Source organism: Falco cherrug, chromosome 5 (genome assembly GCF_023634085.1).
Source record: "Falco cherrug isolate bFalChe1 chromosome 5, bFalChe1.pri, whole genome shotgun sequence".
Lineage (NCBI taxonomy): Eukaryota > Metazoa > Chordata > Aves > Falconiformes > Falconidae > Falco > Falco cherrug.
In genome coordinates, this window is record NC_073701.1 from 46,703,948 (window position 1) to 46,717,686 (window position 13,739).

Here is a 13,739-nt window from a genome sequence, read left to right on the forward strand (position 1 = left end):
GACAGGGCCATCAGCACGCCAAAGTGACAGATGACCGTGCAACGGACACACAGATTCCAGCTCTCATGAAGCTTTTCACGTTTTATCAAACTGCATATAAAGCAGAAGTTCACTCAGAGATCTAAACTGGAAGACTGCTGGCAAGGCAATAAAGACAAGCATTACAAAGTCAAGAAATAAAAGAAATATGGTGCCTCTGCATTATGGAATAGTATGTAATTGCATGATTCTACACTGTTTTTTCAAAGTTGTTCTTCACAGCACAGATGGATCTTCAACTGTGCAGCATGTTGTCATATACTCAGCACTGTGTTATCACCAGTTATTGTGTAGTCAGTATTTTATTCTCACCTTGTTTTGTGGCCCCAAGCCCCTTCCCTAAACTCTATTCAAATCCTGCTCTGAAGATAGGATGACTAATATCGTCATTTTCATGACACTCATGTGCTTTACAAATGTCAATCAATTCATTTTCACCACACCCTGTGACTTCTGGCATTTTGTAATCGCTACTTTAGTGTGGGGGACCTGAGGCAAACAGACAAAGGTTAAAAAATATCAGTCACTTTGGCCGTCCAATTACGATTTCTATTACCGATTTTGTAAGTGCTTATATTCAAAACTCCACATCTATTGATCTAATTTGCAGCAGCGTGTGCTCAGCCCATGGATAAATCAGACTCCAGACTCCAGTCAAATACGCAGAATGTCGGTAACGTACAATTAGTGACTGTTTATGAGGCAATTGCCTAAATAACTTACCAAGTGTTATCCAAGGGCTTTGTGGCAAAAGCAGGTATAAATCTGTATTTTCATAGCTACAGCTATTCCCTTAATCATGAATCTTTCTCCCATTCTTCCTTCCTTCCTCTTCCTAACTCCATACCTACTTTCTGATCTCCCTAATAAATCTGCAGACCAGCCACGGATGCTTGTGCAGGTGCTACCATGGCCTCAGTACCGTGCTACTGTTAGTCACAAGGCATTCGTATCATGTTCCCACCCTGTTATGGATCCATGGATACATGCCCTGCAGGGACATCTGATCACATATTTCACTATTGAAATTTGCTTCATCCCTACCTCTCAGTCCTGCCGGTAGCATAAAGCCGGAACCACATGCAGGTCAGTGCTGGAAGGGAGCTTAAGAGATCCTTCCCCGGGCTGCCTAGGTACGTCTCATGTCCCACAGATGTTTGTCTAACCAGTTCCTAAAACGAGGAATTCTCTCCAGTGATTTAATTCTCGTGTTAAACTGTCATTGCTATTGTAGCACTGCTTCTCCAAATTTTCAGCCTAAAGTTGTTCCTTCAGTTTAAATTCCAGCCTCCCATGCTGACCAGGTCAGGATGGGGGTTCCATGACTAACATGGAAACTGGTCCCCTAATTAAAGATTGTAATGCAGTCAAGGAAGGAAAGCAAGATTACAGCAGTAACCTGAGATCAAGCATTTTCTAACTTTGAAGTTTTTTGACTTTGAAATCAAAATAACTTTTCCTTAGTACACAGTTACTACGGCAGTAACATATTTTGTGGATATTTTTAATGTTTGTTGCTTTTTTTCCCCTTCAATATTTAAAATATTTCAGAGGGAAAAAATGGTTAAAGGCTAATACAAAAAGAGTTGAAAAAGATGAAGTGCTAACCATGCTTAGGTTGACCTTGGGACCTTAAAAGTAGACTCTTTAAACAACAAGCTATCTTTTCTACTGATCCAGAGCAACCTGGTCTAGTGGAAGCCATCCTTGCCCATGGCAGGTGGGTTGGAACTAGATGATCTTTAAGGTCCCTTCCAACTCGAACCATTCCATGATTCTATTTAAATTGATCTTCCAGTAGCAGCGATTTATTTAAATCAATTTTCAAGCTAAAAATTATTGCAAACTACAGACTAAATACTATGTCTTCATTTCATATGAAATGGCATAGTAGCAGTTGATGAGAAGGAAAACCTTAATCCAAACTCATGTCCTCCTCTACGGGATTCTCTGTGAAGACTCCAATACCATGAGGTGATGAATGACACTTAGCACTTGCCCACATCCGTAGACCTAGCTGTGGAGCAGCAGACTACTTTTTATCATTTTGACTACAGATGGAGGACATCCAGCTTTCTTTACAGTATTAACTGAGAATATGCAGTCCTAACCAACACCATGGGCTAAGGCAAATTTTCCACCCTCTGAAGAGGAACTAATTCCCCAGTTCAACTCACTGAAAGTATTGAGAAAAAAATGTGTGACTTTCAAATGATTCCTCTTTCCTGGGAGTGTTTTAACACCTGCCATGTATCAGGAATCATTCACATAATACATAAAAAATAAAATACAAGAAAAATATCCCCACATTTGCACAATGTGCCTTAGAGCAGGATGTTAGAGACTTGTGAGACCTTTTTCAACATGTCATTAGGAATAGGTTGAATTGGAGGAGGGGAACTAAAATGTCTATACGTGGTATCTGAGAATAAGCAGGGTGAAAACAGGCTGGTCACAGAAATTTTAGGTGTATGCAAAAATAAGCCCTCATTCTGTCTTTCTCTATTTCTTTTTACACAAGGAAATCTAACTTGGATGCACAGACACTCTCTGACATTTGAAAATTTAGTCCCAAATGATACTCCAGTCAGAAATGCAGTCCCATGAAAATAACCAGATCCAATCAAATGCAAAAGGTGTGACCTAAAATATCAAAAGTCTTGATATGAACTCCCTTGGAGAGAACACAGCAGGAACGGGTCATCAGACCACAACTTGATAAGGGTAACAGAGTGCAAGGGAGCAAAGGCATTGGATCGGGGAAACCAAGTGAAGGTGCTGAAATGAGAGGAGATTAAATCTGGCCAAGTGCACAAAAACCCCAGGGACATTGCAACAAGGTTTGTGAAAGAGGGAATACAATGAAAATTATAAACAGGACAGAAGTTTTTGAGACAGAAACATCTTAATGGCATTTATATCTCGCAATTTCAAGAGGCTTTCCTTGAAGAAAGCATAAAGCATATGTCTGAAAAGTAAGTGCAAGCATTTGAAAACATGAAAGGAAAATGGTAACTCTCCTTCCGCAATACTGATCAGCTGGGCTGGGACTCCTGGGGGCAAATGGTAGACGTGCAGTTTGTACACACCTGGTCCTGAGCTAGTTTCTTGAGCAAAGAAGATAAGCTGGTACTTCTAAGATATTACTTATCTCATCCTAAGGTAGACATCTGAAACAGGTCAGATGAATCATCCTGTAAAAATGTCCATTTATCTCCGCTGACTATACGGGGAGGTGTGACTGAGCAGGTCAGCCTAGGGCATCCACACTGTAAACTTCTGAAGTGAGGTAAGTTGAACCCCACTTGAAACGGCTGTTGTTTTCATGTGGATGTTATAAAACACTTGCTGCCTTTCTGAGAAACACAAACAAATTTTCATGGGGACTCACCCTGAGGGTTATTGACCGAGGTGGTTTCTGAGGAGGATCTTCGTGAAGCCTGTCTCCCAAAGAGGCCAGAACGCGCTTCCGGTGGCCAATCAAGCTGATTTTTAAGACCTGAAATAATAACAAAAATGCCTAACTGAAAAGAACACATTGCAATCATTAAATGAAAACCCATTCAGAGCGAAGCCATTTTCTCTTTAAACGTTTTAACAAGTTAGTCCACTAGGTGCGTTAAGCAGGTAGAGAACAGTGCGAGGCAAACAATCAGCAGAGAAAATGAGAGGTGGGATCAAACAGGAAAACCCCTGTAAAATGAAGGAAGAAACTGAAGCAGGTATACATGTGAGGGGGAAAAAAAGGCTTATAAATGAGTAAGGAGAAAAGGAAAATGAAACAGGAAGAGAAGGCAGCAGAGTGGGGGTGAAAACAAGGAAGGGGAGGAGAAGACTGGAGAAGGAAACGTAGAGGTGCAGGCAAACAGTAAGTGATGTGGATTAAAGGGATTCATGGAATGGATGAGGAAGAGAGTAAAGAGCAGCCAGGGAATGCTTGAGGGTGTGTGTGTGTGTGTGTGGCAAAAAGGGAGGAAAGGAACTACACAATGAATAAATACCACTTTTAAATCTATTCATCATCCCACAGGTGATCTCCAAATGCCTCATACAGTTTGCATTATCATGTAGATTCATCCTTGCGTAAGAAACACAGGATGGACAGACTTTGTCCTGGAGGCCTATTACTTGTATCAAATACAATGGATATATCCTCTGTTGCACACAGATGTGACCAACAGCGTATAGGTTCAAATACCTGGTCCTTGCCCAAACTCCAATAATACTGCCAAAAAGGTGTTCCAAATTTACTGCAACTACTCCCTACTTGTATCTATCTGTGTCCGTGCCACATACACAACCACCGCTGCCCTCAGGAAAACAGAGCAGGCAAAGCAGCAAGTTGGAAACTTGAGCATTAGTGGAGGAAAAAAAAAAAAAAAAACCCCAAAACCAAAAGTCTTATTTTGAGGCTATTCTTTAATGGCTACAATGACTTCAAAGTGTAACACGGCCCTAACTGTGGAAGCAAGCCTCTGCTCTGCAATCAGCAGTGTCCTCACGTAACTCTTCCAGAATGTATATATAGTTTCATATACCAGAGCTGCCGCCATTCCCTCTCAGGAGACAGCGTTTCCCACTATATTTAGGACCACCACATGTCAACACCCTTCAGTCGAGAGGAATTTCTCACTCAACCTAGGAAAAGTAATAGTCCCCCAAAAGCCCTGAAAATTCTACCTCCTAAGTGATCAGCTACTTCAGTTTAAGCAGTACCACTAAGAGCTACCATTCATGAGAACAAACCAAACAGAACCCAGACCCCATCAACTCCCCTACAACATCTCTTAGATCCAGTATCTTGGGATACGGCACAGCAATCCACCGTCATCATTCTGGTGGGTCAACTCCTGCCTGCTATCCATGGGCATGTGAATTTGTCCACATGTCCTCTGTTGGACATCTGTGCTATCTGATATTGTGGAACATCAAGAACATCTTGTTTGCCTGGATCTACAAACCGATGGGCTATGACATGAAACAGATCAAGGGCTTCCTCTGCGAGGCAGCTCTCAGGGTGCTGCAGCCCCTGCTGCTCCATGCAGCTCCAAGCTGCAGAGTCCCACAAGCCTGCTATGTGCTACCCTATTAGTCTAAATCTGGTGAAGCACGAGTGAAGCTGAGATAGCACAGCACACACAAAAATGCCAGAGGCATGCAGAAGACTTAGTTATGTATTCAGTTTACATTGAATGTTAAACAGAAGGGTGCACTGTTTATCTCTGTATTTAACTATATGAAACGTGAACACACTACAGCTGCTTTAAGGATTACTCAGGTAACGCACTTCAGTGAACTTGCTTTTTTCATAATGCTTCCCCATAATCAAGAGCATTTACCCTGAGATTTTTGAGTCAAGCTATATTTCTTGGGTTGTTTCGAGGTCCTCAGTGCTCTGACTGACTTATTAGCTATAACAAACCACACAAAGCAATTCTCTTTGACTTCACAGAGCTCTTGAACAACAGGAGAGAAAAGGACACGAGTCTTGAGGGACTTCACACGTAAGAGATGAGCAGACAGGTATAAATGGTTATATTATTTCAAAAACTGTGCTCAATTTGAAAGCAATACAGATCTTTAAACACCATAAACTCTGCTAAGCTTATTCCACATTTTGTTTCTCCATTAAAATGGTGGTCACACCAAAGCTGAAGTATGTAGGGATTTAAAGATGAAACCCACAGAAATGTATGGTCCTCAGCCAGTAGGCAGCTGTAACCCAATCTTATTCGGACCACATACTCTGTTAACTGAAGACAGCTGCATTTTTCTGGAAATGGACTCCCTAGTAATTTTCTTACTTGGAAAAACTGTTACTCGACTTATAAATATAAAATACCATTTTCTGAAACACTATCTGATTTACAAGAGTTTAACACACACACCCTAAAACTCTGAAAGCTTGTTCTGTGATAGATTATCCTTGACAGTACCTATCAAAAATGTCAAATATCACAAATATAGGTCAACAGTATGCAATGGCAAATTTGCCTAAAGCAGTATCTTAGAAATATGTTAATGTTGTGTATCAGATAACAATCTTACACTTATTTAGCCAAAAGTTAGTTCCCCATGAATATTTTCCATATATCAGGTAACAGTGAACACAGTAACACTGAACTGCAGGGACAGTCAATACAATGCACCTAAGTGCTATACAGTGAAGCATTTTGTCAAGTGGATTGTCGCTTACTTCATATAGGACAATGAAATGAGCTTTGCAGCATGACTGCAGGAATCAGCTACAACGTGTCACAAAACTGTCCAGAGTAACTTAAGGCCCTCCACAGCCTATTACTTCATTACTGGGGAAAAAAAAAAGAAGAAAAAAAAAAAAAAAGCATGTATATAACATGCATCTTTCCACACCACCATCAGTATATCTGAGACAAAAATAATACAACTCCATCTCATACATTTGCTTATATTTGAAGCTGTAACACAATTAAAAGAGAATGGCGCAAGTCATTTGTCTGAAGAAATTATACGTGCACACAAATTTAATCTTGTTTTTACCTCTGTAGTCTCCAACACAAAATGAAATTCCACTAAGAAATGTAAGAAACCCACAAATGTAACCAATGTAACACTCTGCATTTACATTTCTGACTTAGTTGACAGATGTTTTAAAAAACAACCACATGTAGCCCAATAACTCCCCGATGACTGTGTATGTGCAGATGCTGGAATTAACAAATTACTCAATCTAAAACTGAGCATTATTTCTGCAACATTCTTCTGCCTGATCTTTTATTCTGATTGAACAATATGATTCAATACTGTATTTTTATAATTCCATTTTTCCTTTTTTTAAATGAGTATTATAAAGATTCTTGAAATTCAAGTAATCAATTCCCTTTCTTTTGGAATAATCTGAAAAGTTACTGTATGGGCTAAAATTAGTACCATAATAGCACATGCGGTCTGGACTAAATGTGTAGCAGCAATCAGACACTAGGAACTAGCTACAAAGTGAAAGACCAAAGAGTGGTCAGAATAGTACTAGTGATTCTCTGGTAGCAGCATCAGACACTCCAGAATTTAAGAAGAAAAGATGGTAAATGCAAGCCAACAAGGTGTGATCTTCCTATTTCTGAACGGCCACAAATGCTAACTAAATTCAATTTTATTAACCATTTCACTGCTAGTCATACTGGAATAAACTCCAGGCTATCTGGAATTGCAGGTGATGGATGAATTGATTATTACCACTTTCCTGCCACAATGCCACCCCACAGGGCTAATCCTGTGCCCAGTGGCACACGACACGTGTGCCCAGAACACCCAGGAAGTGAGCCCAGCCCAACCAGTACAGCTCATCTGATCACCATGACTGGTTTAACTGAAAATTTGGAAAAGGTTTAAATACACTTGCTATACAAATCCCCAGCATGGACAACTGTTCAAAATTTTACAAACGCTAAATACAGGACTGCCGTCAGTGATTAACAGTTAAAACAAACAAATAAAACAACCAAAAGACTATCCAAAAAAAGGGCAAAAACCCCCCATACCCCACATACTGAGCAAGATTACACAGTGTAGTAACTGGTGTATTTTGAAAGATAAATATGCCTGCGTCAGCTGTGATATTGAATGACTGGTGGTCTACCAATACCAGACACGGCCAAATCCAGTCCCACCTACATTAAACTGTTGCATTTTTCACATAGGGATATTTTATGCTCTTTCTCATCCTGATTACAGTTGCTGATTCCTCCCAACCCTAAATTATTGCAAACCCTTGCTATTTTTAACAGTGCAGGGCTTTTCCTGTAGAGCCCTGACTGCCCAGCAAAGCACAGGCATGTGGAGACCAGGAGGCTCTGAAGCACCTCTGCTAGGTGCGTGACTTCTCTGGTTTCAACACCTGCAGTGGAAGCAATTGTTTCTTACACCTGTGAAGACACTTGTAAGAGACTTAAGTTTTCATAGCATGATGATATGAAATATGCACCATTATCCCCCTGAATTAATTACCAAACTGGAAACAGATGTCAGTTGTCTTGGTGACAGCATTTCACAAAGACAGATGGCTGCCTAGTTAAGTCCCATTTCTATACATTATCAAGAACAACTGAGGGTTTTTTGCCCTGCCCCCCCTCCAATATATAATTTAGTTGCAGATCTCCAGTTTAATGGTACTGAGAAGCCAAAGGCCAAAAGTCTTTTCCAAGTAAAGGTAATTTTGGTCCCCAGGCTGTTACACCCATCTGAGATGCATGGCTGCACATCACCTGCTGCCAGAGCAGCGGTGTTACAATGCTGTTCTGCTGCTGCCATCCCAGGTCAGACTCGGGTGGGTGAGAATTTATCATTTTTTGCAGAAGTTCTCAGGGCAGCCTTTGGTACTGCCGAGAATGCTGGAAGTTTTGTCCTGACTTCGCCAGACAAGCTATTTCTGTCATTAAATGGTTTTTCAAATTCTCGTTAGTTTAAGAAATGGCTGGCTGAAAATACCAGGCATGAGTACTTCTGGCTGTACTAAAGATAAAAGAAAATAATAGTAATTTTGTGCTTGTAATCAATAACCCTCAATATTTCAGTGGAAAAATACTCGTTAATTTTTCATTAATAAAAATCAGGAAAATACAGTGAAGCAAGACCTGGCCAATACTGAGACCTGGCCACTTTACCTCCTGCGGATACATGCTCCTCAGGCTACATGCTGAACTGCTTTTTAAAAGCAATTTTTTAATAAAATAGAAGTTAAATTTATGGCCTTTTTTAAAAAATAGTCACAGTTTAATGACTTTGCAAGCCTCAGATGTAATGAAAAATATTACATATGTGCATTTTTATTACATGAGGCTCAAAAACCCATAGATCAGAAATCCTAAAAGTCCATTATACATACAAACTAAAAGGTTATTACAATAATGATTACCTTTTCTACTAGACAAGGCTGAAAATATTATTCATGTGAAAAACAGCAAGCACTAAGCAGGTCTGTACAAAAAGTGAAAATATTCCTCCTATTTTTCACAGGCAGTAAGTGGAAAAAATATTGGACAGTTTGAACGGTGGAATACATTCACAAATCGAGTACTGGAGGATGGACTTCTTAAGACTGTTCTTTCCACTGGTGACTTTCATCTCCACCTCTGTGTGGAGCTAATGACAGGTCCAGCCACTGATTTAGATCAGATTTGGAAAATGTGTGGTCAGAGACCAGGAGTATTATTCCCAGCCAACCTCCTTGAGGTCTTCAATGTTAATCATGTAGTACTACAAGAACAATTGCAATACCAATGTGTTATCCCACAATATTTTGCAGGATAATTTACATAGCAGATAAATTATAATTAAAGTTATTGGTACTACAACACTTTTCATAACGAGCTAATAATTTATCTATTTTTAAGTATACAATTATCAGCAAAGCACATTAGATAGATGTACACAAGTATGAAATAAAGGTAGTGTAATGAGAAATAGGAGATAAAATACAAATCTCTATAGAAAATTTTAACAGCTCTAAAACCGATCCTTCTGATCTTGTTTCAATTTCATCACAGACTTAATTCCAAGCCAAAGAAAAAAAAAAAAACCCCACACTGAAGCCCTTTTAAAGAACAGGACATTTGCCTACTAAATAAATAGCTTTTTTTTTAAAGCCTTCTAAAAACATACAGTAATGAATGTTTTCATAATAACAGAAGCAGCAAACAGTCATTTGCTGCTTGGAGTAAAAATGCAGATTACTTTAGCTCACAGTTATAACCAATGCAGTCATTAAAATGTAAGCTCTGTAGTATGAGAATGAAATCTGTTAATGATACAGACATTAATATACCAGAATTGAAAATTAATTGTTTATTTAGATATCATGCAATTATATTGTCTGATAAAAATGCCAATAAAAGTAATGAAAAACCTAAGATGGTGTTAAAATATCTCCTTCTAATACTAAAATTTAATGGAGGTCCTTCTATGCATTTTTTTTTTTTTAAATCATCAACATCTTTCAGGTACACAATGACTGCAGATGGAATGTCTTCAACATACACAAAGAAAAGCCAAATACCGGACAGGAGAACCTGGACTAAGGATCAGAACAAATGTGGTTAAGAGATGTTATTCAGAACACGTTCAGTTTCCTAGTGTATTTGCAAGTTACCAGCTGTATGCAAGAAAACCTATTATTGCATTAAAGTATTTCCAGTTTAGTAAAATTGTTTTTCTGTATTGCAAAATGTCCACATTTAAAGCATGGGCTCCACCCTTGAATATCCAGTTCAAGCCAAATCTATGCACAGAGGCTGCCCATGGCTTGCATTCAGGCTGTGCTATGGAGCAGTTTTCACAGACCACCACACACAGCAATCCAAAATACGCTTATCCCCTAAAGTATTAAATATCCCAGAGTTACAGACTTGATCATGCATTATTGTTCTACTGCTAGCATTAATATTTATCCACTTTTTAAAGGAAAGAGCTGTAAAAGTATTGTAAAGATAAAAAGTGAAAAGTGTTTGTAGCCTTTGATACAAGAGCCATCGCTGGCAATGCCAATGCTCTACTAGTATGAACTGATAGAATAATGCTAAGAACACAACCCATCCCAATTCGCTGCCAAGTACAGGTAAATTGTCCTATAAGTCTTGCCAAACTGCATGAAAATACTTCCTTAGAGAAATAAGATCTGCAGAAAAAAATACCAGGGTTCAGTCCAGCAGAAGGGGTGCTGGGGTGCACAGTGGGAGCAGCTGCAGCAGAGCAACCTCCCAGGGGTCTCGCTCCAGGGATCCCCTTAAAAATGGACCTAGGAGGTGGGCAGGGAGCAGTTCTCTACACTGCCAGCTCCTCACCTACTTCCTGACCTGACCACAGAAAAACTAACACTGGCACCAGCAAATGGGCAGGAAAGTACAACCAAGGATGGAGGGAAGAGGGAGAGGTGTAAATCTCATTTTCAGCAGCTGCCTTTGCTTACAGTGGTACAAGCCAAACATGGAATGCACCCCCCATAGTGAAACTGGAGCTTCTTTCACATACACCCCCCCCCCCCCCCAAAAAAAAAAAAAGAGGGCAATTAGCAAAAAACCAAAATATTTTAAAAAATAAAAATCTGTAAAGAACCCTAAAGCCAGCATTTTAACAGAAACCACCATCTATGAGCCTATGCTTTTTAGTATTCAGCAGTTACTAAATTTAGTTTTCTAGTTTGTCTATCAGATGTCTGCCATTTTCTCCCTGAGGACTGCAAAAAACCTGTCACAGACAGAGTAGCCATTTTATGAAAGGTATATTTCTTCTCGTAACTTTTTCTGTCTTACCAGTAATTGCTACGGATTCACCCTACTGCAGCGTGGCTGCTCAGCCTCAGCCACACTGCTTTATTTGTCAGCGTGTGGCCCACTGGATGAAGTAAAACACATTTTGTGATGTGCTAGTATAGGGGCTGTTGACTCTATTTTGGGTACCATGTGTTATGCTGTCCAGGAATGTCACCTCTATTGAGATCTTAATTTCATTACTTTACGGAAAATATGCACCTACATATACACCGTGATGTGAAGAGGGTCCTCAATCATTGCTCTGCCTGCTCTGCAGCAACAGCTACCTGACCAGTTTCATCAATTTTCTTTCAGCAAGGCACTCCCCAAAAGAATAAACTTTGAATGACCGATAACCTCAGTATAGGTTATGGCATGACATACAACCATAGCATAAAAATAATAAATGAGAAGATCCTCCATCAACTTACTTTCACCGTTATCTTATACTATCCTGGTTTACAATCTTCTCATTAAACAATTTAATTAAACTAATTAAAACAATTACTACAGGTTCTAGAAGAAAATCAAGGCTTGAAATAAATGGCACCAGTCCCTCTCCCCAGGTTTCACACCCCCCTCCGCCTTCAGCGATCTCATCCTTTAACATCAAATGGAAGAAGCTACTACATATGTAAAAGCTATCAATTAATCTCAACTGCAGCTATAGTAATATACTGTTTTCTTTCAGGTAGTCTGATTGATTAGCATAATTAAAATACATTAAGAGCAATTTTGTCTAACCCACATTTGGTTTGGATTGTGATGTTGCTTGTCAGATTCTGAACATCAAATCTTGTCCATTTTCCAACTACATGATACGACTTTGAAAAAAGCTATTAGCTCTCCCTTATATCCTTGCTTCATTTATATCCTCTATCTCATCACAACTGTAGCAATGCTACTACTATCTTAAAAAAAGGCAATGGCCACCATGGCAGAGCAGAATCATACATCATAGGCAGAGCCGGCATCATGCTGTACTTTGACTCTTAATCTGTGAGGAGGAAGCACTGTGGGTGGGAGAGAACACGCTCTATAAACACAGCAGGATGGCTGGATTAACTCTGCCAGGGGCAGCAAGGGGATAGCAAAAGCATTTCTCAAAATATCTTTTCTTTCATGCCTTGAGGTAAGAGCAGGAAGGAACACCATCAAAAAGTGGGGTTACAAAAGGATACAAATAAAGTGGCAAAAATACTCATCCGTCAACAGCTCAAGTAAGTTCTTCCCTTGTGGCTCTGAGCAACATGACAAATTCAGACATAAAAGATTATTGTCTGCATGATTTGAGATAAAACTGAAACCACAAGGCCATTCAGATCGTACGCATCTTCTTATGCAGATTCCTTCATTAAACATTCAACTATAGTCTGTCTTAAGGAAGAAACATTTTTGTACATAACCAAATTAGAATAAAGCAAGTGGGCAAGCTGTACTGAAGAGCTCTCCAAACAGGAGGCTGATTTTGTACTATAGTTAAAAAAAAGATAAACTGAACTTCATATTAACAGTGAAAACCAGCAAAGCTTTAGTCATCTCAAACTTGCTGTCCTTAAAAGTTATTTTATAAACTAAAAAGAATAGAGATGTGTGTATCTTTTTGAATTCCACAGTTTGGGCAGATGACGCTTTATTAATGAAGCATTCTGGCAAGACCCACCAGTGAATGGGTTAGCATGGGAAAGGCTTGCTATAAATTCTATTTGAATTTTCTCAGTGAGAAGGGCTGCACAGGACTCCTCGTAGAGGGCAGTGTAGCATGTTTTCTTCACCTCTGCTCTTCTGCTCTTTTTTTTCTTTAGCTTTATCAAAAGTTCCTGAAAAAGGAAAGTTGTCTTCAGAGTGTCAAAAAGAGGATAAACCTCATTTCCCATGGCTCAGGCTTTGCTTTTCTTGTTCTCTATCTTAGGCCCATCCAACCCATGCAATAAAGTTGAAAGAAGAAAAGATCGTGCCAAGGAGTTCGTTCCCCACTTTTTCCATCAGCAGCAGTAACACCAGCAGTCTATTTTGCACAGCATTACACAAGGGGATTTTTGGACCTGCATAAAACTGAAATGACTTAGCAGACCTGTGGATGCAGCTAACTGCAGGACAGCAGCCCCACGGCACAACAAGTCAGAGGCCCTGAATCACATCTGTAATTCCCACACCACTCTTAATATTGTCAAGAAACTCCCCAATGTCTAGTTACACCTTTTTATAGTTCTAAATATTGCAATTTAGGAAATATCCTTAATCCAATGATCAACAATTCTGATTCTTGAATTATTATTTTGTTAATATTTAACCTAAATTGCCTCTTCTCTTGCTCTTGTTCTGTCCTCACTGATTTATGAAAATAATTCATCAGTATCTCCTTTATAACATCCACTTACATGTTGGCAGAAAGTTACGTATGCTCTCAGTCTTGTT

At 39.4% G+C, this 13,739-nt stretch overlaps 1 protein-coding gene across 7 annotated transcripts in view; it reads right to left on the bottom strand.

Moving 5' to 3' along the window:
- The window catches only part of ANKS1B (ankyrin repeat and sterile alpha motif domain containing 1B), a 441,494-nt gene that overhangs the window by 49,155 nt on the left and 378,600 nt on the right, over positions 1 to 13,739 (bottom strand). For all 7 annotated transcript variants that reach the window (XM_027812345.2, XM_027812343.2, XM_027812342.2 and 4 more), the window contains one exon: positions 3,431 to 3,538. In XM_027812345.2, the coding sequence (XP_027668146.2) occupies positions 3,431 to 3,538 (108 nt within the window). The remainder of the gene's footprint in view (positions 1 to 3,430; positions 3,539 to 13,739) is intronic.